General features: G+C 36.7%; 3 protein-coding genes and 1 long non-coding RNA gene across 5 annotated transcripts; 2 read left to right on the top strand and 2 right to left on the bottom strand.

The window, feature by feature from the left end:
- Positions 1-1,610: 1,610 nt before the first annotated feature.
- On the top strand, positions 1,611-4,516 carry LOC103449587 (small ribosomal subunit protein uS7-like). Its single transcript, XM_008388914.4, has 5 exons — positions 1,611-1,915; positions 2,358-2,458; positions 3,399-3,670; positions 3,917-4,120; positions 4,239-4,516. Exons 2-5 carry the CDS (start codon positions 2,363-2,365, stop codon positions 4,291-4,293), a joined length of 627 nt encoding a protein of 208 aa, XP_008387136.1. The 5' UTR covers positions 1,611-1,915; positions 2,358-2,362; the 3' UTR covers positions 4,294-4,516.
- An 898-nt stretch (positions 4,517-5,414) lies between these two features.
- LOC103449588 (uncharacterized) lies at positions 5,415-7,153 on the top strand. The gene is made up of 2 exons (XR_531379.4): positions 5,415-5,564; positions 6,485-7,153. It is a non-coding gene; the product is annotated as an uncharacterized lncRNA (long non-coding RNA).
- Positions 7,154-7,835: 682 nt separating this feature from the next.
- Positions 7,836-12,511, bottom strand: LOC103449589 (protein WVD2-like 4). Of its 2 annotated transcripts, none has more exons than XM_008388915.4 (9): positions 12,033-12,511; positions 10,301-10,549; positions 9,840-10,199; positions 9,695-9,750; positions 9,442-9,519; positions 9,246-9,324; positions 8,848-8,919; positions 8,598-8,705; positions 7,836-8,505 (listed from the first exon to the last, which is right to left on the bottom strand). In XM_008388915.4, the coding sequence occupies exons 2-9, from the start codon at positions 10,538-10,540 to the stop codon at positions 8,047-8,049; spliced, it is 1,452 nt and encodes a 483-aa protein (XP_008387137.1). In that variant the 5' UTR covers positions 10,541-10,549; positions 12,033-12,511; the 3' UTR covers positions 7,836-8,046. The 2 variants fall into 2 exon arrangements, with proteins under 2 accessions (XP_008387137.1, XP_008387138.1); XM_008388916.4 differs by having other exon boundaries at positions 12,058-12,455.
- A 5,782-nt stretch (positions 12,512-18,293) lies between these two features.
- LOC103449586 (calcium-dependent protein kinase 26-like) lies at positions 18,294-22,562 on the bottom strand. The gene is made up of 7 exons (XM_008388913.4): positions 20,823-22,562; positions 20,339-20,482; positions 20,064-20,216; positions 19,650-19,765; positions 19,394-19,561; positions 18,834-19,058; positions 18,294-18,741 (listed from the first exon to the last, which is right to left on the bottom strand). Exons 1-7 carry the CDS (start codon positions 21,862-21,864, stop codon positions 18,616-18,618), a joined length of 1,974 nt encoding a protein of 657 aa, XP_008387135.2. The 5' UTR covers positions 21,865-22,562; the 3' UTR covers positions 18,294-18,615.
- Positions 22,563-24,842: the final 2,280 nt, after the last annotated feature.

The raw sequence follows: 24,842 nt of genomic DNA, 5'->3' as shown, positions 1-24,842 counted from the left end.
TCTTTGTAGATCTTTGACCGTAATTTCTTTCTTAGCCTTGTTAAACCTTTCCAGGGTTATGCAAGACAGATTTTTGGGGCCACTTAGGGTTGACTAGTACTGGCTTCTTCAGGGGAGACTAACTTCTTAAGTTTCTTTAAATAAAATTACTTTAATTCAGGATCATTTACTTTGCTGATTAACTCGATAAGAAGATCTTCTTGTTCTTCTTGTTTATTGAGGACTGAAATCTTTTTACAACAAGTATCAGTGCATCATATTTTAATGTTGGGGGCTAAAAGACTACTTGAGGAATTATTGGAAGAAGACGAATTAGAACCTAAATCATCTTCGGATTGACTATGGTCTGTGTCTCTGAGCTCTAAGACTTGGATTAACTGGGTTTTCTCTTCTTCAGAGATTTTCAACTGGTTAATTGTTTTCATGACTCTACATTTATTTGCATAATGACCGAATACGCATGTAAATATGTTGATTTGAAGACAAAGTCACAAGATGCAAACTAAATTTGTTTGAAACTTTTATTAGGGACTTGGCTTGGATGTTTTAGTACAATCACCTAGTGACAATTAGATATGCTGTAATGACATTCAATGATTGTGTCAAATCGTTAATGGGTGATTGTATTAAGAACTTTAACGTACCTTACCTAATCAACAAGGGTAGAGTTAGAAATTTTTTACCAGCCGGCAATCACAAGCTCAAAGTCTAATAACCTTTCTTTCAAGGGAACCTACAATGTAATACTGTATCGTTGCTTGAAAATGAAGATATGTAAACTTTTTAAGAAAATAAATTAAAAGAGATGTAAGAAATAAAAACGAGTATGTGTAAAGCATAACGCAATAAATAACGCCTTGCATATTCATATTGAATTTTGAATGGGCTTCAAAGCACAAAAACAAAGATGGCTTAAAATTCTAGTGCATTGGGCTATAACCAAAATGGACCTAGGCCGAGGCGAATAGACCTCTAAATCCAGTAAAATGCAAGCAAAATAAAAACCCAGTACATCATCATAATAATTGGGGAATGATAACACTTTATTATGGCTGAGCATGAGTGAGCTGGGTCACCGACTCACCCGTGCTAATAATCTACATCTTCTATTGTTATTGGCACGGGACAGTATCGTGACGGTGAACTCGTACTATACAAATTATTCTCCACCTCCGCACGCCCCCATAGGAAACAAAATGGAGAAAAACTTGGTCATTCCATTGAATCAAATTGAAGAAGAAGATGAAAAAGAGAAGGGTGGTGGTGGAATCTCTGGTATAGCCAATCGAGTTTTGTTTTTTCTAATGCTGCCATTGCCACTCCTCTGATTGGATTCATTTCCAATTTGCCAATGATGCGTATGAGAAAAACAAGTTTTTTTTTTTTTTTTTAGCGTAAATCTGACTAAATTATACAAAGATTTGGAGTGTATAAGTTAGTTGTTATGAGGTGTATAAAATAAGTGGGACAAGATTAATTTAACTGATGCCTATTTAATACTTAAGGGCACCAAACACCTTGTGCTAAATAGTCACTTTCGGTGTTTAATAAACGTGTAAAATGAGACGCATGTCTTACAATATAAGTAGACGACATGATTGATATGTCTCACTTTAATGCATATTTCTCAATATCCTTCCACTTACATCATGACATGTAATGTATTGTTATGGGACTTGTCTAGGTACATCGAAAAATCTCTCATGAGTTTGGATGGGGAAAAATAATTTCAAGAATTAATTAAAAGAAGTGAAAATATATACAATAGGGAAGGGTAAAACAGTAACACCAAAACCCAAACCCTAGTAGTTGACCAAAAAAAAAAAACCAAAACCCTAGTAGATCATTTGTATCCCGCGCCGTTTTATTGTCTTCTCCAAGCTCTCCCACCCTCCTCTGAAACTCCAACCTCCAGGTCAGTTTCATGGAATCTGCTACTTACTATGAACTTTTTAATTTTCTTAATTTTTTTTAATTTTAATTTTTATTAATGCTTCGCTATGTCATTGTTTTTTTGAGAATTATGCTTCAATTTTCAGTTGGGTTTCTGAATTGAAATTAGAGATTAAAGAATCGTAAATATTGTTCTTAATGTGATTAAAAGTTTGTGATTTATCCTTTTATTTTGCTTCCTAATTTTATTTGTCTAATTTTTTTATAACTTGATTTGTATAAATATATGGGTTAAGCCACCGTAATTAATTAATTTGTTCAGCATTTGGAACATTTGAGGCAGGCATTGTCAAATGGTTATCAGGTTTCTGTAATCCCATTTTCTGGGTGAAGGTGTTTTAATCAAACTTGGGTTTAGAGCATTGAGTTTTCTTACTGTTGTAGCTTGAATTGCGATTGTACAGAAACCATGGCCGCTGCTGATGTAGCTGCTCCTGTAATGGAACCAACGCAGCCGCACTATGATGTCAAGCTCTTCAACCGCTGGAGCTTCGACGATGTCCAGGTTTCTGGCGTTTTCGCTTAAATTTTGTACTTTGTTTTTCCAGAATCTCTGATGAATTTGATGAAATGTGGTTGAGTTTGGTAAAAATAAGTTTAGGTGGATTGTAATTATTGATCGCATATATTTAGAGGTACATTAGGTTTGATGTAGACATACTCTGAGGTATGAGATAATGTTTCAGAGTGAACCGATGGTTGGTTAGCCCTCGAGGATCTGTGCTTGTCGTGTAAATCTTTGTTGGTTGCTGTCTTGCTTTTCAGAAATTTTAGACATCCGTGGCCTCCTTTTGTTTCTTAGATGCGCCGTACGTATAAGTTTGTTCTTGTCACATGTATTTGATGCCGTAAAAGTGTATGTACAGTTTAGTTAATTTCGTATATATGTTGATTCTCTTCATGACCATTGATTGTTGCTATCGATTAATTGGTAATTATGTGTCAAGTTGGGATCCGGTAACACACACATTTGACACGTATTTTTGTGGGGCACACTCCGTAATGTGTTTAAACGATCCAACTGTCTATCTTTTATGTCTTACCTCAAAGATCATCCAATTGTCTGTCTTGTATGTCTTACCTCAAAGTTCATTTCTACCAAAAAGTACCCAAATCTGTAACCATATGACCGTTGGCTTAAATTTAGTGTTTCTTTGTAGATCTCGATTCGTCTATTTTCTTCACTACAAATGTATGTCTTAATGGTTTTGGATTTGTCTATTTTCTTAAAATGAATGATCTATGAATGATGTACTAACATATATATGGTTTGGATGGTTGAAATACATTACAAAATGGACCCTAGAAAATGGGTGACAAAATGTGTGTTAAAAGCATGTGTCCTCGGACCCTAATCCTGTGATAAATTTCATTTTTTTGTTGAATATATTGATTAATTTGTTATACTCACGGCTGCTAATTATAATATGAATTGCCACTTTTAGGTCAGTGACATTTCACTGGCGGATTACATTGGAGTTGCACCTTCCAAGCATGCAACTTATGTACCTCACACTGCTGGAAGATACTCGGTAAAACGATTCAGGAAAGCTCAGTGCCCTATTGTGGAGAGGCTTACAAACTCACTCATGATGCACGGGAGAAACAATGGAAAGAAACTTATGGCTGTCAGGATTATTAGGCACGCGATGGAAATTATCCATTTGCTAACTGATCTGAACCCAATCCAAGTTATTGTTGATGCTGTTGTTAACAGGTACAGACGCCAATAAGTTAATATCTTTCTCATAGTAATAATATATGTTGCCCTCTGTCCCTTGTTTGATGCTTAAGGGGAAGCTTATGTGCCCTTTAGTATAGTTTTCCTGATTACATGTTGATTTTTACATCTGTTGGGAACTTGGGATTACGAAGGATGTGACCTTTCTTCTTCTTTCAGTTCTGTATTTGCATATCCTTGTTTTTTTTTCCTCATGCTGTGTGTCTTCTTTCTGCCGATCAGTGGTCCACGTGAAGATGCAACTCGTATTGGATCTGCTGGAGTTGTTAGGCGTCAAGCTGTGGATATCTCACCTTTGAGACGTGTAAATCAGGCTATCTATCTCCTCACAACTGGTGCTCGTGAGTCTGCTTTCAGGAACGTCAAAACTATTGCTGAGTGTTTGGCTGATGAGCTTATTAATGCTGCCAAAGGTTCCTCTAACAGGTACTGTGCTTATTTGCCTATTACATGTTATTTTCTCCAAAGTTATTTACAGTCCGATTGCATTTCTTTCCCTTTTTTATTGTTTGTTCGCTGACGATTGGTGGTGTTTTTTGTGCAGTTATGCAATCAAGAAGAAGGATGAGATTGAAAGAGTTGCCAAGGCTAACCGTTAAGAGGCTGCGAGAAAAATTTATGCAGGGAGGAGAATTTTGTACGCGTATTTGTTTTTTGCCCATTATTTAGAATTTTTCGGATATACCCTTGAATGCGAGACACGTCTCTGTCCTTTTATGTTACGAAACCAGTCATCTGTTAGTATGGATCCTGTAATTTTATACCGTTGGATGCGGTTGATTTGATCCTTAATTCAAATTATGCAATCTCATTGACACTCTACACATGTTTCGAACTTTTGATGTATCGTTTGCACTAATGGCAACCCTCCATGGATATCATTACTTGGAGACTCACCTGATTCTTTTAGAGGGGTTGCCATGGTGGAAGCACACTTATCTTCTCCGGTAGCAGCCTTCTGGAGACAAAGTTGTACTCAACCGGAAAGTTGTCGTCGGACAGCGAAAAATCACTGAAAGAATCAGAAGAAGTCAATTGCATTTGCATATGCCATTGGTTTGATGTCTGGACGTGGCACTCCGAGAAAGTAACAATGTGAGGCTTCAAACTCGTATCCCTCATCCTTCACTTGGTGAGATCGCATTTTCCCGCGTCCCGTCGCCACCAAAAGAAACACCTACACCTCGCCTGCTCGGACCTCTTCCAGGCCTAGCTTGTGGATCACTCCACAGAAAACCACACATAAACCCTTCCTCCGGAGGTTCACCAAAACCGATTAATCGCTCTAATGTCGCTCAATTTCACTCCATCAACGCTGAAAAGACCGCCATGGGTTACAAAAACCTTACTATTGATTACATGAATGCTTCAATGTAATCAACATCTGACGGTACAGCACCATATGACCATCAAGATGGAGAACTATATTAGTGTGTCGGAAACACGAACAGATACGCCAGGTGTCATAATACAAGTGGTTGGATACTTGAAAAAAAAATTCAACCACTTATATTATAACACCTAGTGTACCAGATCGTATTTTCAGCACACTGAAAAATCTCATATGCAAATAGTGATTAGATTAACTACAAGTATTTTAGTCAAATCTCAAAATTAAATTAGAGCAAAAGTTTAGACGCCAATTCTTAACTTTAGTTTCATTTTTCTTAATCCACGTGGCTTTATTAAATTATACATGTGGGGCTCACATGTGAGCCACATCATATTTTCTTTTGGTCGAATAAGCTATGTACGTTTGGTTAACAGGTTCTTCTACCCTGCGCCGTTCCCTTGGCCTCACCGATTCAGCGCGCCCCTCCCTCCTGGAGCCATTTTCTTGTCGCCCGCCGTCTGAAACTCCCACATCCAGGTTAGGGTTTATCTCTCTCGCCCATCTCTGCAACTTCCCGCCCTGACAGCTTATCCTTGTCGTTCCATTTATTTTTTTAATTTCAGTTCTTAATTCTTTGTTAAAGTTGTTTTGTTTATAAGAATTTGCCTTGAATTTCAGTTAGGTTTTTGAATTGAATAAGACAAGTTTTGGACTTTGTACGACTGATTTAGTGATTCATATCCTTTTTCTCCTTTCATTTTTCTTGCTAATTTTATTTATCTGATTTTTATAACTTGATTTGTAGAAACATATGGAAAAATTCGAGCAAATGTCATATAAAGATCACATTTTTAATCTAAATTTGTGGCTATATTGATATATCACTTCTCAAAAGGGAGTAGGATTACAAAACAGTTAATATGGTATTGCTTGATTTTTAGTTACTGCCATTACCAAATGTTAACGTGACACAGTACCGAGCACAATGGCGTTCTAGAATTCATATAGCCGACTCCACTTAGTGGGAAAAGGCTTTGTTGTTGTTGTTGTTGTATTACCAAATGTTAACCATTTTTTCTTGGTTCTTGTTAGACAATGAGGTAGGATGCAACGTTCACAGTATGAAAATGCGTCGAAAGTTATGACTTGTGATATTGTTTTCAACCTTGATCCTTGAATGAAATACCGTTAGTTAAGATTTAATTTTTGGCGTTCAATGTCCCGAGCTAAATTCTTGGTTTCACCACTGTTTTCGATACTTGTCAAAGGATGATTTGTTGAAAATTGTGATAGATATGTATATGCTCTGATTTGTGAGTTTATTTTCATTTCATATCCCAGCATTTATCACGAAATTTCCAGATTGGATATAAATTTTTGTTCTTTTATATTTAAATCATTATCTACCTTGTGTCATGGTGATTTCTATGACTAAGATTGTTTAGTAATTGTTAAAGGCCTCGTCCAAGGAGAAAGACCGTCATCTAAAGTAATGGCCGCCAAGATATGCATAGCCATTCGATCATTTGGTCGCCCATTGACGGAAAACATCAACTGGGGACTTCCACCTTACACAAGGAAGATTGCACTGCCGGAATCAAGAGTCTTGTACACTGTGTTACGATCACCTCATGTTGATAAAAAGTCCAGAGAACAGTTTGAAATGAATGTCAAGAAACAGTTTCTGGTCATAAACACAGAAACACATGAGTTGCAAAAGAAGTTCTTTTGGTTAAAGCGCCAGCGCATATTTGGAGCCCAATACGAACTCCGATTTTCTTGCAAGACACGTTTGGACAAGGAAAAACTCCAGAGATTGCTTTGAAGTAAGATCCGTGCATTGACCCCAACTGCTGGATGGTTCTGGTTTTGTTTTGATAGGAAGAGGAGATGAAAAAAAAGGTGCACTTCAAATGTTAACGAAGATTGGTTGATCTCTAATAAGTTCTGTACGCTTATGTTTTGGTTTTAGCAGATAGGATGACAATTCGGAATCGCTTTTGGTTACAGTAGAATTTGTTTACTTGTTATTGTGCAATGATTCAACACTTTATATTTCAGCTTGGGTTTGGATGTTTCACAGACTATTTTGCTTTTTATCAACAAATAATCGCATCATTCTCTAACTAGCCTCTCCACACGATAATGCGAGCGGATAGACTTTTTATGTTGTGTATTTTGATTGCAGTGAATGTTTCTTATCAAACTGCTCATAACTAGAACTGCGGTGTAGTAATGCTTATTTTGTAAGTGAAAAGTTTACAGTTCAACTCGCGCGTTTGATGAGAACGTATAATATTGTGTTGAGTTTGATACCTAGTGTTTGACACATTGTGTAGCTTAGTGACAATACAGTGGGAGGCCTAATCAGTAATCCCCAACCAATTTAGTTGTGTTTCATAGAGGATGGAGCTTGTTCATTTCCTGATGAGCTTTATCACTGGTTCAAGAAACTTGCAGTGTCTTAAGAATGGCTTCCAAGGTCAAAGGCATATAAATAATCCTTAGTTCTGGTGTTTAATGCAAATTTGGAAAGTGGGAAGAACAATAACCTAAAAATGGTTTCAAATTATTTACCTCAAGTGCTTAGTACTTGCAAGTTTAGTGTCGACGCATGTTTGACTGTTTTGGATTTGATCCAATGATCCTCGATTACTCAATGTTAACCATTGGATTCAATTGTCAAATATGTGTCGTCACTGAGTGTAAGCAGGTAGTCAAGAAAAATCGTTCTGAGTTCCAACAATTGCATTTTGAAACATAAAGTCTTTAGCCTTTTGATATGTAGGGATAAAAAGCAATCATCAATTATACATGAAAGACTCATAATCCATAGATCATTGTCTTCAAATTTCCACAGTAATTTGATGACTGATAAAAAAACAAACTACATTTGACCTTTAGAGACATCAATATACGACTTTCATGAGCATCCCATGATGGTTCTGTATTCACAACAATATGCAACTTAAACCTTTCAAGACTCTATGAACACAATGCTTCGGCATCACAAATGTCGTTAAACTCCAACCGAAACTTCATGAGGCATGATCTCCGGGATAGGTGCACCAAGGACTGGTTCTTTGATCTGGCCAACACTCACTTCAGGCTCTATCTCATCTTGGAATTCGGAAAGATGCCCTGACTGGTCCTGAGCTTCTTCAGTTTTTCCGGTGTGCGCTTTCTGGTCTTGTGTTTCTTCTTTGGTACCCTTTGGTGGTGACTTCGCAGGCTTTGCTTCAGTTTTAGTAGCAGCATTTTCCTGAGAAGGAAGCCTAGTTTGAGACTTTCTAATAGGCTTCTTTGGATCTATGACGTCCTTTTCGCTTTTAGTCTTTAATCCTTTCTTTGAAATATTCAGTTCTTGATTCAGACGTGGGCTAAGAGATGCCCCAGCACCTTCTGAAGAACTGTTTAGCGAAGAAATGGAGCTCTTGTTCCGTCCAAGTTTTGGAGATTTTGGCCGTGTGGTTGGAATCTAAATTGATGGACAGAGAAGAGTCACATACAATGTTGTTATACAAAAGCAAACAACATGAAGCACAGGTGGGAGAAGAGTCTAACAGTTACCTTCTTGAGTTCAACTTTCGGAGGAGGCTCTTTATAGAAACTTGGCATGGGCGCCGCCTTAAACGTCAGGCTCTTCCTTAGTCGCTTGATCTCAGCTTCCTGGCTTTCCTGCAAAATAAGCATATGGAAAATATAATGAATATGCTGAAACGGAATTATGAAACAGAAGTTGGAAATATTGGAAATAAACAAGTTGATATATGAAGAACAAAAGTACAATCGTCGGAGTGCTGTAAACTAGTCTCCACACCTTTGATTTTGCTTGCGAGTTATTTTTTTCTTCTTCCTTAGCCTGTATCTTCTCTTCCAGCTTCGTAAAAAACTGATGAACAACGAATAAGGTTCATTAGTGACTGATGAACAACAAATAAGGTTCATTAGTGATACGAGTTGAAAATAAAACTGTTAATATAAGAAATAATTGTTGAGCAGAATATCCTGCATCCAAAATGCCTGCAATTGCATCCTCCCAATATGTGGAATTCCAATATTGGGAGGATGCTACGGCAGCGCTCTAATAGTGGATAGAGACCCACATGACAGGGCATGTTTTAGAATATAAAACGATTTCTGGCTCGCATCCTGAATTTTTAAGCTTTTGAAAATAGCAGTAAACTTTATCAGAAACTATAGACATGTTTTACCAACCTCCTTCCGTTTTTCAGCACGTTCTTCCAACCTAAAGGAAAATCCAGAAGCACTGATCCTCCGCCCGCTAGGTGTAGTCCTTTTGACATAACACAGAATTCATGTAGGTATCAGTACAACAAATTAAATAATTTAGATACTGGCAGCAAAGATTAAGGGATGTGAAACAATTAATGCTCTGGGATATGAGGCATACGAAGCAACGGAGTGAGCATCATCATCCTCTTTGATTGGCAGAGTTGTTTTTACAGCATTTAAACTTTGATCAACTGATCTGTTATCACATAAAATGGCTAATCAATATCATTAAGCCGAATTAAGTTTCCAGTGAAGAAATCTTTTCCTATGCACAAATTACGCATAAGTAAACAGTACAACGATCTATAATGTTTGAACAAAAAATATAAAGGTTAAGTACACTCGCGTACTGAATAGCGGTTGTAACCTACCGGATCCCATTAGATGGGTTATTGGCGGATGTATCCACAGAACCAGACTTGCCGGACTGATGCAATTAAGAGCAGGCATTAGCTACATTTAAGATGGCTAATAAGAGGAGTAAACTATAGAAGTAAAAACTTGAAAAAGTCTTACTGAAGAGGATCTAATGCTGGGTATTGATGCCAAAGAAGTCCTCTTAATGGAATCTCCAGTTGTGTTCCCATCATTTGAATGAACTCCTGTGGATGCCCGCCTAGTTGGATTATTCAGACGAGAAACTGAAATGGGAGCCTCAGCTTTGGTTGCTCCTCGAGCATGTTTGATTTCTGTTTTCACTGGGTACACATCAATGCTCTTCTTCATAGGATCTGCATGAGATCCTCTTGCCGGGAAAGAAAGACTCTGAGAAAGCAATGCCCTCTCCTTACGAGGGAATGGAGTTGCGCCCTTCACAGTAGGTTTTTCTTTGGCCGGTTTGCTCTTTGAAAAACCATTGTTCGGAGCATGAGGATTCTGAATAGAAAACACAAGTAGGAAAGAGCATCGGTACATGTGTGTCATGAAAATTGATAAGAGAAATAGCTCAAATGACAAGGAATTCTGGCATGCGGTACCTTTGCAGCTTTTGAATTTTTACCAGGCGGAACAGTCGCAGAGGCTGCAACTGCAACTTCAGAAGAGTTAATGCCTTCATCTTTTGTCACAGGTTCAGATATTCCATTCACGGCAGGAACTTCAGCATTACCATCAGCATTCTTTCCCTCTTTGCTCAAACTCGGTACTGATACATCTACATGTTTTTCCTCGATAACACAACTCTCATCGTCGAATGTAACCCCATTTTCAGACTCCATTGTGAAATACTTCAAGAAATAAAATGCAAAGTAAGCAAAGTCAAACAACAGTTCTACCATGCAAGAGATATACATTTGGCTTGTCCAATAAATTATATAACTAATAATAATATCGAACAATGACACAGCAAAGTTGAGGAAACAAAATCACCAAGAACTTATCTTTAATACCATTTTGATTAACATGAATGATATAACTGAAGTTATATACTTACGTAATAAATGCATAAATAAGTTATATCATTCAGTATATACACTTTTCTAATACTTCATAATTTATATGTCATTTTATTTTGCAATTTATGTATCAATACAATTATGTATTTTTTTAAGTATAAATAGGCACTTATTTATAACGATATATAATAAGTTTAATTAAATCCACCTAGGCGCTAACCCCAGCCAACTGCCTGACTAGCGCTTGGCGTCTTTTAGAACCTTGAGTATATACCAGCAAGACATGTAGGAAATAACAATACTAAGACATCCAGAATTTTACATAGTTACGCAGGCAACGAACATGAGTGGTTATCCTATCCTCCCCAGAAGAACTCATATGTCATAACAATTCCTATCATTTTCGGGAGTGCCAAAATAACTTCTAGAGTGTTTGGCAAAAATTTAAAAGTGCTTTCAATGAGAATAAATCATTCCCAAGCGAGAATCACTCAGGGCCTTTGATGAAACTTTTAAAATACCAAAATCACTTCTAAATAAGCACTCCCAAACCAACACTTATCGTTTCAGGTTCTCGAAAGGTAAGGATTTACTTTGATATTTCCCAATGTACCAAAGAACAAGACGAGTACATACCCTCGAAATATTCATTTTCTATTTGGCTGGATTTATCCCTCCATCAAAAAGAGAAATTTAAAGCATAATTTGTGGCATGACAAACTACAAACCAAAAACACCATGAAATGTTTTATGATGAAACGATCCTAACATGCCACTGGGAAAGAGTTCCTATCATTTCAGTCATGAAACGCTTGATAATTCTGAGATCATAATGTATATCATTCCAGATCCACAACACATAATCCTCAACATTCCAACAGTTCTGCGAAATTCGTTCAAAAACCAAACATCTGCACAGCAATGGAAGCTAACCCCTTTACACTCAACACTCCATCACGTTTACAAAATCCAAAATCCCATCAAGCCTTTTGTAGAAAATAAGCGGCTCGGAATTACTTCAAAAGAAAAAGAAATCTAACCAACTAAACCAATTGTATAATTAGTCAACTGAGATTGTCACTACAGTTTTTTTTTGAAGAATTAATTACCAAAAAACAACACTCTGAGGCTCATGATTTAGTTCTTGTGCACTCACATTTTCTAGAAAATTATCAACATATGCAATGTCTCAAAACATACCCAGAAAAGGGTAAGCAACAGAAACAAAGAAAACGCAGAAACCCAACAAAATAAGCATTTTAAAGGTTAAGAATTTAAGGCATAATCTTTAAGATCATATAAAATAAACACTTACAGAAATTATCAGGCAGTTTTCGAACCTGATTTGTTGAATTTGGGACTAAACGATTTAAATAAGTACTTGAAAGAGTGATTGATAGCAAGACCAAATAGCAATGGAAGCAAAATTCCACTGCTGAATTATGAGAGAAGAAGATAAGAACAGAGCAGAGAAATATATTGATTGTGCTTTTGGATTAGAAGCACTTTGTGATGGTAAGTGCTTCTGATGGTTGGAACTTGAAAGCTAAGGAGGGAGTTGGTGATGCACGCTCTGGTTGGGTTCGAGAAATCCGAGGGAGGGAGAGAGAGATGGCTGTGTCAATGAAGTGGATAGAGATTGGAAACAGTGAAGAAAAATGACTAAACTGCCACTATGGAAGTTACTAGCAACTTTTTGAATTCTGAATGGTGATGGAGGGAAAGGGGATGTGTGAAGAAGATCGAGGGTGTCAAGAGTTTATCTTGTTAAGGTTAGAAAATGCACATTAGGATGCAATTGAGTTGTGGATTCTGCGAAATGTTAAGGATTTCGTTTACCATTTATGGAAATACGGATTATATTTTGAAGGGAAAAATTGTTTTCTAACGATGACAAGTTTTTTCGACCGTTAAATTGGTTATAAGATTTACGTAGGTGCAAGTGAGATGTTACTTGAAGACACATTGCTAGATGTTACTTGAAGACACATTGCTAGAGGAATTTATGTTATATAAGAAAATACTAATTAAAAAGTTATTAGAGAAAGATATTGCGGATCTTGATAAGGGTAGTATTGTTGCCTACATTACTAAATACAGTGAAATTCTCTATTCTTGTGATATTCCTTACCATGAATGACGGTGGTGCTGGAAATTATGACAACTTATAATGATGATGTTGCTTTACTATTGAAACTATATTCGATGACAAACTATTGAATAATTTGAGGATTTTTAGTTGTTATTGAATATTGGGACTCATTATGGACTTCTAGTATTCAACTAGTGCACAGTTTCCTGATTTTTTTATACTGAAATATTGAAATTCTTGGTGGACTTCTAGTATCCAGCAAAAATCGACCACATCTTTTGAGAATTTTGAGTTGCTGACTATCAAATCGTTACATAATTTTCATTTATAAACCAGTTTCAATTCAATTCTGTACTAAACGAGCTCGAACATTTATCAAGCAAATTCCAAGACCTTAATGTGTCAAAACTTAGAAGTACGAATTCTGACAATTCGTACCCTAAACTTCCTACGTAGAATGTTTGGCACCAAACCACTACAACACCAACATTATTTTGTTATTAGTTCTTCGTCGAGATTAGTTTCAACTTGACCATTCTAACAGCCCTCGGTTCAGTTTCAGTTAGTGCAGATCGTCTTCGACACTAGTTCAATGAATTAAAGGATCAATAATGTAACAACTTGTAACTTCAGGATAATAATGTGTCAATTTCTAAATGACAGAAACCAAATTACAAGGGTACCCTTATAGTTTGTCCTAAACTACAAGGATGTAAAATGCAATTTATCCATAAATGAAAGCTTAATTGAAAACCTAATTAAAATGGAAGAAGTGAATAAGCAAGTTCTCTACCTTACATGATTGTGTAGACTATCTCACCATGACCCCAATGGGATGATTAAGAGCATTAAACAATCAATTAGGGGATTTTCTTATTTCATTGTCTGTCTCCATCTAATAGTGGGTGTGATATGATAGACAATCTGATTAATATATCTTGTCAATACCAAACAAAGCAAATTACTTGATGGTTAGATTACAAACAAAAATATATATTAATTAATTAAAATATTACGCAAAGAAAAAATTAATCAAAGGTTAAGAGTGTTTTTTATTATCATCTACTAAAATATTAGTTGGAGATTACTCAAAGTAATTAAAAATAATAAGACAAATTAACTATCTTTTTCCCTTGCCTACACTTTGAATGTTATGTGACTATCAAATCCAAGAAAATTAAGTTTCATCATATTATTCATGACCGAGAGAATTGTTGATTTAGTCTTTAAATTATCATTCGAGTGAAAATTAAATTTGTAAACATTTTTTTTTTGAAAAAAAATCAGTTCTTAAACTAATTAAAATCAACCAATTACATCCCTAATATTAGATTTGAAACTATTCTATTCAATTTTTCGTCAATTTAAATCATGTGACATGCATGCGATACACTTTGGAGGGAGATTGATAGTTTTTTCATGAGTTTAAGGACTTACCTTTTGAAGAATTACTGTATGAAGTTAACTTTGGAGAGTAAACTAGATGTTAAATTCGTAATTTATATGCAACGTTAAGGGCTTATAAGAAAAAAGAAGAAGATAGTATTACCATCTAAAATGTATAGCGTGACTTAAATTGACGAAAAATTAAATAAAATAACTTTAAGTATAATAGTAAGGATGAAATTAACAGTTTTTGAAATGTTAGACTTCTTTTATCCAAAAGTAATTTATAAACTTAATTTTTACTCATGTAATAATTTAAGGATTTAATGATCGGTTGAGCCTTTATGATTCAAACATAGAAAGAAAAAGGGCAAAATGGTCAGGCAGCATGATCGAATAGAATAAACTGGAAGGGGCAAAATGGTCAAAGGACAAATCAACCAATGATTGAAAACAGCCGGAGGAGAGTTACTGTTGGAGAACGTTGGGTCTGCGTTTTTATTGTGTGTGGGGTTCACAGGTGGTGCTGTCTTTCCCGATGACGTGGCAGGGCCGAGCGGCATGATTGGTCTCACGTTAGGCCAACCTGGACACCCTACCACGTCCACCAACCGCGCGTGAGCTGTATCTACGTGCGTGCGAGATGGCCATCCGACGGCTGCTTTTAACTTGCCTGATAATCTCGGCCGTCCATTTGGGGATCAATCAAGGAAGAACATGGAATTGTTTGGGTTTATGGTCGGGATTTTGTGGTTGGTGCGTTGCATTCAACGGCTAGGCTGGATTCTCAATTGTCCTCGGCATTTGTGATTTGGCACTTTGCCCTCTTGGCCCTCATTGCATTTTCATGCAATCTCCACATATTTGATTCATTGACAATATTTTTATTTTTATTTTAGCAATCGAAGACAGTGCACTGATCATTATTTAGTCTAGTAACATTTGTTTTAACTTAGTTAAAAGATAATACTGCTACAGTTGATACTGATCGGATACGACTATAAAAAACCCTTCCACCATCTGACATCTTTCAAATCTCCCTAACTATGGAATCATTTACTTATCATCTATCATAGAATGTGTTTTTCTACTTTATAAACATATTACATTTTGACACGTGAGAATAAATTTCACATTTTGAATAAGTTGTTTTTCATATATGTGTCATAATTCATAAGGAAGGAACCAACCATTGTTTAATTTTAACTAAATCTACTAAAATGGTTTGATGAAAGTGCATTGAATTTAAGAACACCAAAAAAAGGGTAAAAATAAAATTTGGACCAAATGAAACTTTGACAGAGTAAGAAAGTGAGGGTTAGTTAGTAGGTGTTGTTTGTGTCGCTACATGTGGTGATTTGTGAGGCCTCATTATTTTGATGGCTTTGTGTGAGGGTTCCAGTGCTAGTTTGTTGCGTCTATTGTACGTGTGACAAATGGTTTGATGAAAGTGCATCAAATTCAAGAAATTAGTCACTAGATAAATGAATCCATAGAGCACCTCTTGTAATTGGTTGTTTTTGGTTATAAGATGCTCCATCGCTTCCGTAAAAAAAAAAAAAAAAGAAGTTTAATAGAAAGCCCAAAAACAAAAAAAAAAATGGTAAGAAAAAGTGAAGGAACAAAAATACTCCCTCTAAACTTTTTGTGTGGTAATCACGACCACAAAAAATCTTTCGAAATTGCAAAACAATTGTAAGCTTATAAAAACAAAAGTATACATAACATGTGCAATCTCAAGGAAAAACAAACAACAAGAACCCACATTTCACAGTGAGACCAAAACATAAGAAAACAAAAAGAGACAGGACCATAAAAGTCTCAGAAGGATGGCCCCTGCGGCCAAAAACTGACACAGAATTTGCCTTTGCTCCATAATTTGAAGCTCATGAGTTGTTTGTAGTCTAAACTGCAGTTTTTCGACAACTTTGTATATTGGCCACTGGGCACCACAAGGTCCATGTCCCCCTTTGCATCCCGAAGCATCATTTTCTACTTTAGGCGTATGTTATGTGAGGTATGTATTTGTTCACATTTATAAGGGTAATTACATTTTAAGCCCAAGATTATTTCTTCCTCGTCTTCATTTTTTCGGTCTTAAATTGAGCAACACTTACTAACTAGCTCTTGATTTATTGATATTTGTCTTTTTAATATTGAAAGCAGTTCCAAGTTAAATTAATAAAGAAAAGTTGAGTAGTACTCTTATTCTATATATCGAATTTGTGACCAATCTTAAACCTGATATCGGGAAGTAGGATTCTATCTCTTTCCTCTTTTTATTTCTCTCTCTTTACAGAAAAGATAACACAAGATGTTAATGTAACTTAATTGTGAACGTTCAAATAAGAAAAGACTGGAATGGAGGAAAAAAATAGAGGGGAGAGAATCTGGATCCTAGGTGGTGATCTATACAAAGACTATTTGTGCAAAATTAATTAATAAGTTGAATGCCCCACTTAAGCCAATCCCACAATTTCCGCAAGGCTGTATCATTTGCTCTAAAAATATTGAACTTAAGAGCTGAAGCTCGAAATTTGTGGCACCGACAACACTTACATGTATACTTTTGAGCTGGTGATCGAGCTTTTATCATGTCAAATAGTACTGGTTGGAAATTAGTAGAGCAGGGTCTGCCCTCTTGATGAACGCATAACATCCATAAACTTGAGGTGCACGAAAACAACAGTTAAACAACAAATTAACTTTACAGTACGTAGAACTCTTCTCATGCATAATGTGAAATAATGATGTTTGCAAATGATTAAGACCATTGTGATTCGAACGTAGAATTTCTTCCAATATAGTGGAGAGTGAATCCTGTAGATCAAATAGCTTTTAGTTTGTGTTTTCTATTTTTCTATTGGAATTTGTGTTTTCTAACGTAACCCATCTTCCCGTCACTGTAATTGTCAGCTTCTGCCACAAAGTCTCCAAGACCAGCAGATGGGACAATGGCTTTTCGATAAAGGAGACCACCTTTGAAACCGGGGTTCCTTTCCTCTTAGAAGGTAGGGTCGAAGTTTCCGTCGAGGGTAGCTATATATACGCTTGGGGGGACTCAATCACGACAGAAGATAATGTGAACTATCAAGTCCCGGTTGAAATACCACCAAAGAAGAAGGTAAAACTGAGCCTCCAAGCTAGGCAGGGTACATGCGATGTTCCCTTCTCCTACATTCAGACTGACACCTATCATCGCCGGCATAATCATAAAAAAGATCATGTGAGCCGGTATTAAAACATTAGAAAGTTGATGATTACACCGGAGTCAGTTACTTCCGGAGTCAGTTACTTCGACTTCCATTCCCTCACAGAACCGCTTGATGTTGATAATTCATCATGCATGCATGCATGCACGCACGATACTCTCCATCATCCGGACCAAAATAACAATGGTTTCTACATCTTCATCAGATGCAGTACTCCCTCCCTCTCAATAAATAATGCAATCGTGCCCGTCGCGACTTGCAGCCCAAATGCATGTAATATATGTCTGTTGTTGTGTTGTTTTCAAACAGTGATTTTCAATTTAGGGTTTTATAATGGGCAATAATTTTCTTGCCACATAACACTGGCATGTTTTGCATGTAGCTATGTTTTAATTCTAAAATACATACATGTTTGTTGTTGTGTTTGTTTGACTGTTAGTTCAATGTTACCGATATATCTACTTACGTGGCAACACAAAAAAGTTAATAATAAAATCAGCAAAACCAAGAAACAGGAAAGCAGAAGTAGTGAGATTTTCGAAGAACGATAATGTTTGTGTTCACTGTACGAACAACGTAATTGGAATTGTTCATTATCGTTATTATCATCTAAATATTATGTCTGCAAAACATCATTCAATTTAGAGATTATTTAGTTATTCATACGTGTCAAACTAATCAACGGTTTTAATAACAAATAGTATCTTCATGATTAACTGTCCATATATAATAGAAAATATATTCCATAAAGAAAACAAAAATGAAATTGTAAGCAAAGGGTTTTGTAACTCCATCAATTAAGAATATTCACCTCACTACTGATGTCATGCATTCCGCCCTTGAATGCTTCCAAACACCATAATTCAAAGCTATATACAACCTTGAGTTGAACTGAGTTGGGAGTCTTACCTTCCTCTTTGATCGAGTAATAAAAACCAATAACACGATAAAAAAAAACACTAATAACCAGAGAGGTTACGCATGTGTTTATGTACAGTAAGTTTTTTCTATCGTATATTACATGAGAAGATAGCCTAAAATTGTACGTACCATCTGTTTTGATACAAATTAGTTGAATACTAATAAATAAATTCAAACGTCAAGTTTGATGGCACCTATTCATATTTACCGAAGACCTTAATTCAGCTCTGCAAATCTTCAAAAGCTGCAGAAATTCACAAAAGGTGGAAGGAGAAAGGGAGCCATTATTAACAAACAGAGAGTGCCTCCCTAAATCCAACGCTGAGGGCATTGGTGTGAACCCCCTTCTTATCAAAATCTGCATTGCCTTTCTTCATCATGGCAACGAACTCGTTGTAGTCTATTTGCCCGTCCTGAAAAAACAAACAAGTACAGTAAGTACTTGAACAAGTTTCCATTTTGTTTTTAGCATCAATCCTATGATTTGGGAACGTCGTGTACTTACATTGTCCTGATCTACTTCTCGGATCAATTCTTCCAAGTGAATATCGACAATGCCAAACTCCTCGCAGGCTTGTTGAAGTTCGTCTTGAGTGATGTAGCCACTGCCGTCCTTGTCAAAATATGAGAAAGCTGCAAATAAGTGGTCTTCTCTCTCTATCTTGTTTAGATGCAATGTTGCTGCTATAAACTCTCCGTAATCAATTGTGCCACTATTATCAATATCTGCCTGCATTTCAGAACAAGTAGCGTTCATATAAGAACAACAAAACAAGAATAGCAAGAGATAAATCCTCATAAGTTACAAAAATAATCTGCTTCAATCGAAGAAAGGAAATTGATATGCTAGTTTACTCTCGCATTACTTAAGGATTAACACCGTAGGCCACATAAGCAATCATAGAATAGCGAACAGATTCTAGGAAAAATAATGCAAGCATTCTCGTAATCTACTAACAAGATGGGTCATAGACTGTCTAGAATTTTTAAGTTTTCCTCATGCCTGAAAGGATCGTTTTCCGAAGACCTAAAGGCAGTGAACAATAGTCCTGATATAATACTTACAGCTTGCATAAGATCATATATTTCGGACTCATTTAGATTAGCTCCAAATCTTTTGAGTCCATCTCTGAGTTCATCAAAAGTAATTTGACCACTATTGTCAGTATCTATCATCTTGAACATTTCTGTTAAACCAGCAATTTCTTCTTCCGAGAGGTTCTCTGCAATGACCTGCACACAATAAAGTCGATTTTAGAGGAGAGTACTCACAATGATTTATAATAAAGTTTTAAGTATAAATGGTAAATGCAAGACTTACTCTAAGAGCCATTTTCTTAATTTTGTTCATTGCAGAAAACTGCTTCAAGCGACTTAAAACAGCGGAATCAAGAGCCTTGTCTGGAGCCACTCCATCAACCTGAACCCATGGGTGGCCTGCAAGAAATCAGAACATACATTATTGGTTTGCACTGCTGATGTAATCCTCCAACAGAATGAAACCAATTCTTTTCACTTATAAAAGTTTCACCCCCAAAGTTTAATTTTAATCAATCATGTCAATGGTGCAATTCATTCCATGTTCTAAGTTAAACGTATTGCACGGAGGATCTGATTATAAGAGAAATGTAAGTGAATGCATAAAATCAAGAGCAAATGCGTGCGTCAAGCATACTATTGACAAGGGGATTACAGTGTCACTTTCTTAATACTATGTACATTCATATAAACTTACAGAGAACTTGATGAGCAGTTAGCCGCTTTTTTGGGTTTCTTACGAGCATTCTCTTAACTAGATCTTTGGCACTTTCAGAAATTCTAGGCCAGGGATCCGATGAGAAGTCAAGATCGCCATGCAGCACCTCTTCAAATATCTCTTGCTCAGTTTCTGTTTGAAATGAATAGAAAGAATAAGAAGAGGGGAAAGAGCAAGAGTGCTTTGTGAAAATTACACACATAGTCCAGACAAGAAGAAAAAAGTTTGTCCGGTAGGCAGATTAAAACTCTTACCACCCCAAAACGGAGGCACCCCACTTAAGAGGATGTAAATGATAACACCGGCACTCCAAACATCTGCTTCGGGACCATAGTGCTTGCGCAGGACTTCTGGGGCAACATAATAGGGGCTTCCAACCACATCACCGAATATCTCCCCTGTAAATTAATTGTATCAGTAACATAAAAGACACAGAAAATTTGTATGTAGCACCAGAAAATTACCTAAAAGTCAACTAATAACTGAGAGCTGGAAATGGTTTGACAAAGTAAAAGAAATATTATATACATAACAGGACGTGCTTGACATCATTCAGATACTAATACCAATCTGATTGGAGTTTCGCATGATAAATTCCCGAAATGTCAAAGGTATCGATTTTAAAATGATCTAAGTTACTATAGGCAAAATCATAAATGGAAATGAGATGGATCGAAAGAAAAACAATGAACATAAGATGGATCAGTAAGGTGAGAAAAAGCAAATTGTAAGACGTACCTGGCTTAAAGAATATTGATAGTCCAAAATCGATAGCCTTAAGCGGTGAATCCTCCTGCTCGTTGACAAAAAGAAAGTTCTCCGGCTTAAGATCACGATGCATGACACCCAAAGAATGGCAAGCTTCTACAACTCCAACTATAGTCCTCGTCAGTTGAGCTGCCTTTCTTTCGGTGTAATGCCCTCGCTGGATAATCCTATCGAAAAGCTCACCCCCTGCACATAATTCCATGACAACATGAACTGCAACAGCATCCTCATATGTTGCTTTAATTGTGATTACATTTTGATTCCCCGCCAAGTGATGCATAATCTGAATTTCTCTCCTCACATCCTCCACATCTTCTGTAGTCAGGAGTTTCCTTTTAGCGATGGATTTACAAGCATACTCCTTTCCAGTCGCTTTCTCCACACACAGAAAAGTCGTTCCAAACTGCCCGTGTCCGAGCTTTTGGCCCAAATTGTAGTACTCCTTCAAGTGCCCTGTTTTTGTTTGCAAGACAGACTCGGCCTGAAGCCCTGCACTTGCTACCCTCTTGACATTATAGGGCTTCTTGGGTTTCGCTGGCACTGCTGGCTTAGTCTTTTCCTTTTTCGCTACTACTTGTACCGGTCTAGCCTCTCCCATGTTAGTCTCTTCCTTTTTCGCTACTACTTGGACCGGTCTAGCCTCTCCCATGTGAATTGTTGGTGGTGCTAGTTTAACCTCTACCTTGGGAAGTGTTACTTGCCTCACAAGTAACGTCTCCTCCTTGTGTTTCCGAGGCAGTGCCGGTTCCTTAGGCTTGTCTGGATGAACCTTCTCCTTCCGACTTGTAGCCTGCACGGATTTATACTCTTCCTCCGCTATCTTAACTGCTTCTGGGGCCTTGTTTTGAACATAAAGAGTAGCTTCTGACGGATTCTTACTCAATTGCGGCATTTCATCAGTACTATTGATTCCCCTACTGGAAAAACCGCCCGTTGATCGAGACCACCAGAGTGAATTCGAGACTGAATGGATGAGTGTGTTCTTCGTTGATCCGACGCAGTTGTTCCCCATCTGGATAGCGATGTCTCAATTCTCATCAGAATTCCAAATGCAGACACATATCATACAAGGGGCAAAATCCCCTCTCTTTTCTCCCAAAAAGGAAATGGATATTAAAATGGAAGGACCAAAAATGGAGCATTAATTCCAATCACTTTAAGAACAATAAATACTTGAATCAAAGAAATATCACCATCTTCTCAAACAAAAGTTGTAATTCCCTCGTACCGTCGAGGTTCTCTGGGAAAAAGGTGCAACCTTTTAACCCCAGGAAGAGCCTCAAAATAGACAGAAACTCCAAAATGAACTAACCAAAAGGAGAAAGAGTATGATATTTCCTCAGAACCAATCAACCCTCCAATGTATACACAACAGAGAAGACGACTGCCCGAGACCGTAACCGAAAATTCAACAAAAACCCAATATTTTGGGCTGAAAATATTGATAAGTTCCGCGTCAACAAGGAAGAAAGTTTCAGATTATGAAGAGAGAGAGAGAGAGAGAGAGAGAGAGAGAGAGAGAGAGTGACAAAAAACAGTCGTTTCGTGTGGTTATTTAGATAGTGGAGAGAGAGTATTTGGATTTTCTCTACCCTTTTCCATACTATATAATCGCAGTCCGCACACGAACGGAGAAGGAAGGAAATTGTGGTATGAGAGAGAGAGGGGGTAGGTTTTTCTGTTGGAATGTTTCAAGACGCGTTTCTTCTCTTTTTTTTTTTTTTGTTGTTAATTTTTAACAATTTTGACTAAAACACACAGAAATTTTCACCTTCCCGATGGCCACTGAAGTGGAATGGACGGCTGGGATCTTTGCGCTTTGGAGGGTTTAAGGTTGGTAGGATATGACCGGCACGCCACAATGGGGTCTGACAACTGTAAGTACGCCTGGCAGCCGATTTGGTCATCTCGGGGGGTCATTGCGTGGGCTGGGCACTCCACCGCCGGCAGCAGGCCGTAGCCGGTGAGATTTCTTCTATCCGGTAGAGAAAAATTAATTTAATTACCACTTTTGCTCGTCAGACCAGCCACAAATTGAGTGATGATTTCCTTTCACGTGGCAGATTGAGTTGCGTAAATTTTAATCGCAATAAGAGCTTATTACACGTCATAGGCTTTCATTGGATGGTATATGTTGCCCAACTCACCGCGTGACATGTTGAACTGGTCCATACTTACTCCAAAGAAATCACGATTGCGGATACCATATAACTTAATTACATGGGTTTAGGGGAGGAAGAGTATAGTATAAGCAATAGGCATACTTAATCTCGTAGTCGTAGGAACATGTTTGACCGACTCCACGAGGTCGGCTGCTTTTCGTTGGTCAATCATGGATTACAAAGTTGTGTTGCACCACTATCAGCCTTCTGGTACTGGTATTGGTTGGTAGGGTATATGGAAACTTCGTACAAGACTTGCATAGTTGCATCTACCAATCAGAGGACTCCCCCAATCTCATTCCACATGAAAGTTTATTTATAATGTGAAACGAATCAATATGAAAGTTTATTTATAATGTGAAACAAATCAACATGAAAGTTTATTTATCTTGTGAAATGAATCAACGAAACATTAAAACGTCAGACGTCGACCTATTGATGTGACGAGAGGAAGATAGACACGTAGTTGTATGCAACCAGTAACATTAAATTGTGTTTTGTTGTCCAATAGACAGTCAGATATAATGGTTTCATCTAAAATATTTAAATCTAGTTGCTCATGCGACAATGTTTTGCATGCATTGACGCATTCTAGGAACAAAGGGGACGTTGAGGGGGTGTGAAAGGTGCAGTCGCACAGGACCCTAAATTTGAAGGGACCCCCAAAATTTTTGTCACCTAATATTTATATGTAATAATATTATATATTTAAAATTGCTTTTGTTATGAAATAATATTCTATATTCAAAAATTGATTTTGTTAGCACTTTAATCTCATCTTAAGTGTAATTTTTTTCCTTTCTAAATATAAAAATTTAGAGTACAATAAGATAGTTTGAGTGCCAATAATACACCATAAAAGATGGTATTTTTTCAATATTATCATATAATAATGTGACATATTCAAGTGAAACTTTAAAGAGTTTTTGAAGTTTGTTTTCTTGTTTGGTTGTTTAAGATTGAACTGCTTTTGATTATTTAGTGAACGTTATGTTTGTAACTCTTTTTACTTATTATTAATGACATTTTTAAACTTGCAATCAGTGAGTGCTAAACTTTGTTTTGATTTAAGTGATTGTTTTATAGCGTCAATATATTGTCCTACATTTTTTAAGATTATCTTAAGGAAGGGTGTTTTTATAAATTTCACATAGGACCCCTAAAATCTCAGATACGGCCCTGTCTATAAATAAACAGAGGATTCTCATTCAACATGAATATGTATATTTAATGTGAAGCGTGTGAAAAGGAAACAAGAAAAGCATAATATGTCATTGTCCTTAGACTCAGATGTCATAAAATTATGTACTTGAATCGAGAAAATGTGCCCTATCACAACCAATTTGTATACAACCACGTGTCTATCTCTCCCATCATCGATGAAAGAGGTAGACACATGGTTTCAAAATATACGATATGATCAGCTAATGCAATCAGCAAATAAGATTTCTCTAAGAGCAAGTTCACCCCTAAAGACTTTGCGCCAGCACCCAACGCATTTATCCACTCAAGTGAACAGTAATAGACTCTAGTGAACAATAATAGACCAAAGCATCTCCACCCCTAAAAAAATAGCCTAGTAAATTTATTAAAATATTATTATTTTTTATTATAAAATAATAAAAAATAATAATTTTATTTTTAATTTTTGACTTTATAAAAAAATAAAATAATAATAATATTGTTAAAATATTTTATTTTCTCATCTTCCACACTTCCCTTCCCTTCCATTCCTGCACGCCATCCACCCCAGCACAGATAATCCATTCCCACCGCCGTCTCCAAACCTCCTCCTCCCATCCTCCGATACCGTTGCCCTCCTATCCTT

The sequence above is a fragment of the Malus domestica genome, chromosome 12 (genome assembly GCF_042453785.1).
Source record: "Malus domestica chromosome 12, GDT2T_hap1".
Lineage (NCBI taxonomy): Eukaryota > Viridiplantae > Streptophyta > Magnoliopsida > Rosales > Rosaceae > Malus > Malus domestica.
This window is presented reverse-complemented; position numbering and strand designations above follow the sequence as displayed.

What these genes read in the sequence shown, in the direction of transcription:
- LOC103449589 (XM_008388915.4), bottom strand. Translation starts at nt 10,540, where the DNA reads ATGGAGTCTGAAAATGGGGTTACATTCGACGATGAGAGTTGTGTTATC. An exon ending in GTGCTGAAAAACGGAAGGAG is followed by an intron (nt 8,920 to 9,245) that starts GTTGGTAAAACA and finishes GTTGTTCATCAG; the next exon opens with TTTTTTACGAAGCTGGAAGA. An exon ending in ACTCGCAAGCAAAATCAAAG is followed by an intron (nt 8,706 to 8,847) that starts GTGTGGAGACTA and finishes CTTATTTTGCAG; the next exon opens with GAAAGCCAGGAAGCTGAGAT.
- LOC103449587 (XM_008388914.4), top strand. Translation starts at nt 2,363, where the DNA reads ATGGCCGCTGCTGATGTAGCTGCTCCTGTAATGGAACCAACGCAGCCG. An exon ending in GTTGATGCTGTTGTTAACAG is followed by an intron (nt 3,671 to 3,916) that starts GTACAGACGCCA and finishes TCTGCCGATCAG; the next exon opens with TGGTCCACGTGAAGATGCAA. An exon ending in GCCAAAGGTTCCTCTAACAG is followed by an intron (nt 4,121 to 4,238) that starts GTACTGTGCTTA and finishes TTTTTTGTGCAG; the next exon opens with TTATGCAATCAAGAAGAAGG.
- LOC103449586 (XM_008388913.4), bottom strand. Translation starts at nt 21,864, where the DNA reads ATGGGGAACAACTGCGTCGGATCAACGAAGAACACACTCATCCATTCA. An exon ending in ATCAATATTCTTTAAGCCAG is followed by an intron (nt 20,483 to 20,822) that starts GTACGTCTTACA and finishes ATTAATTTACAG; the next exon opens with GGGAGATATTCGGTGATGTG. An exon ending in GAGAAGTAGATCAGGACAAT is followed by an intron (nt 18,742 to 18,833) that starts GTAAGTACACGA and finishes TTGTTTTTTCAG; the next exon opens with GACGGGCAAATAGACTACAA.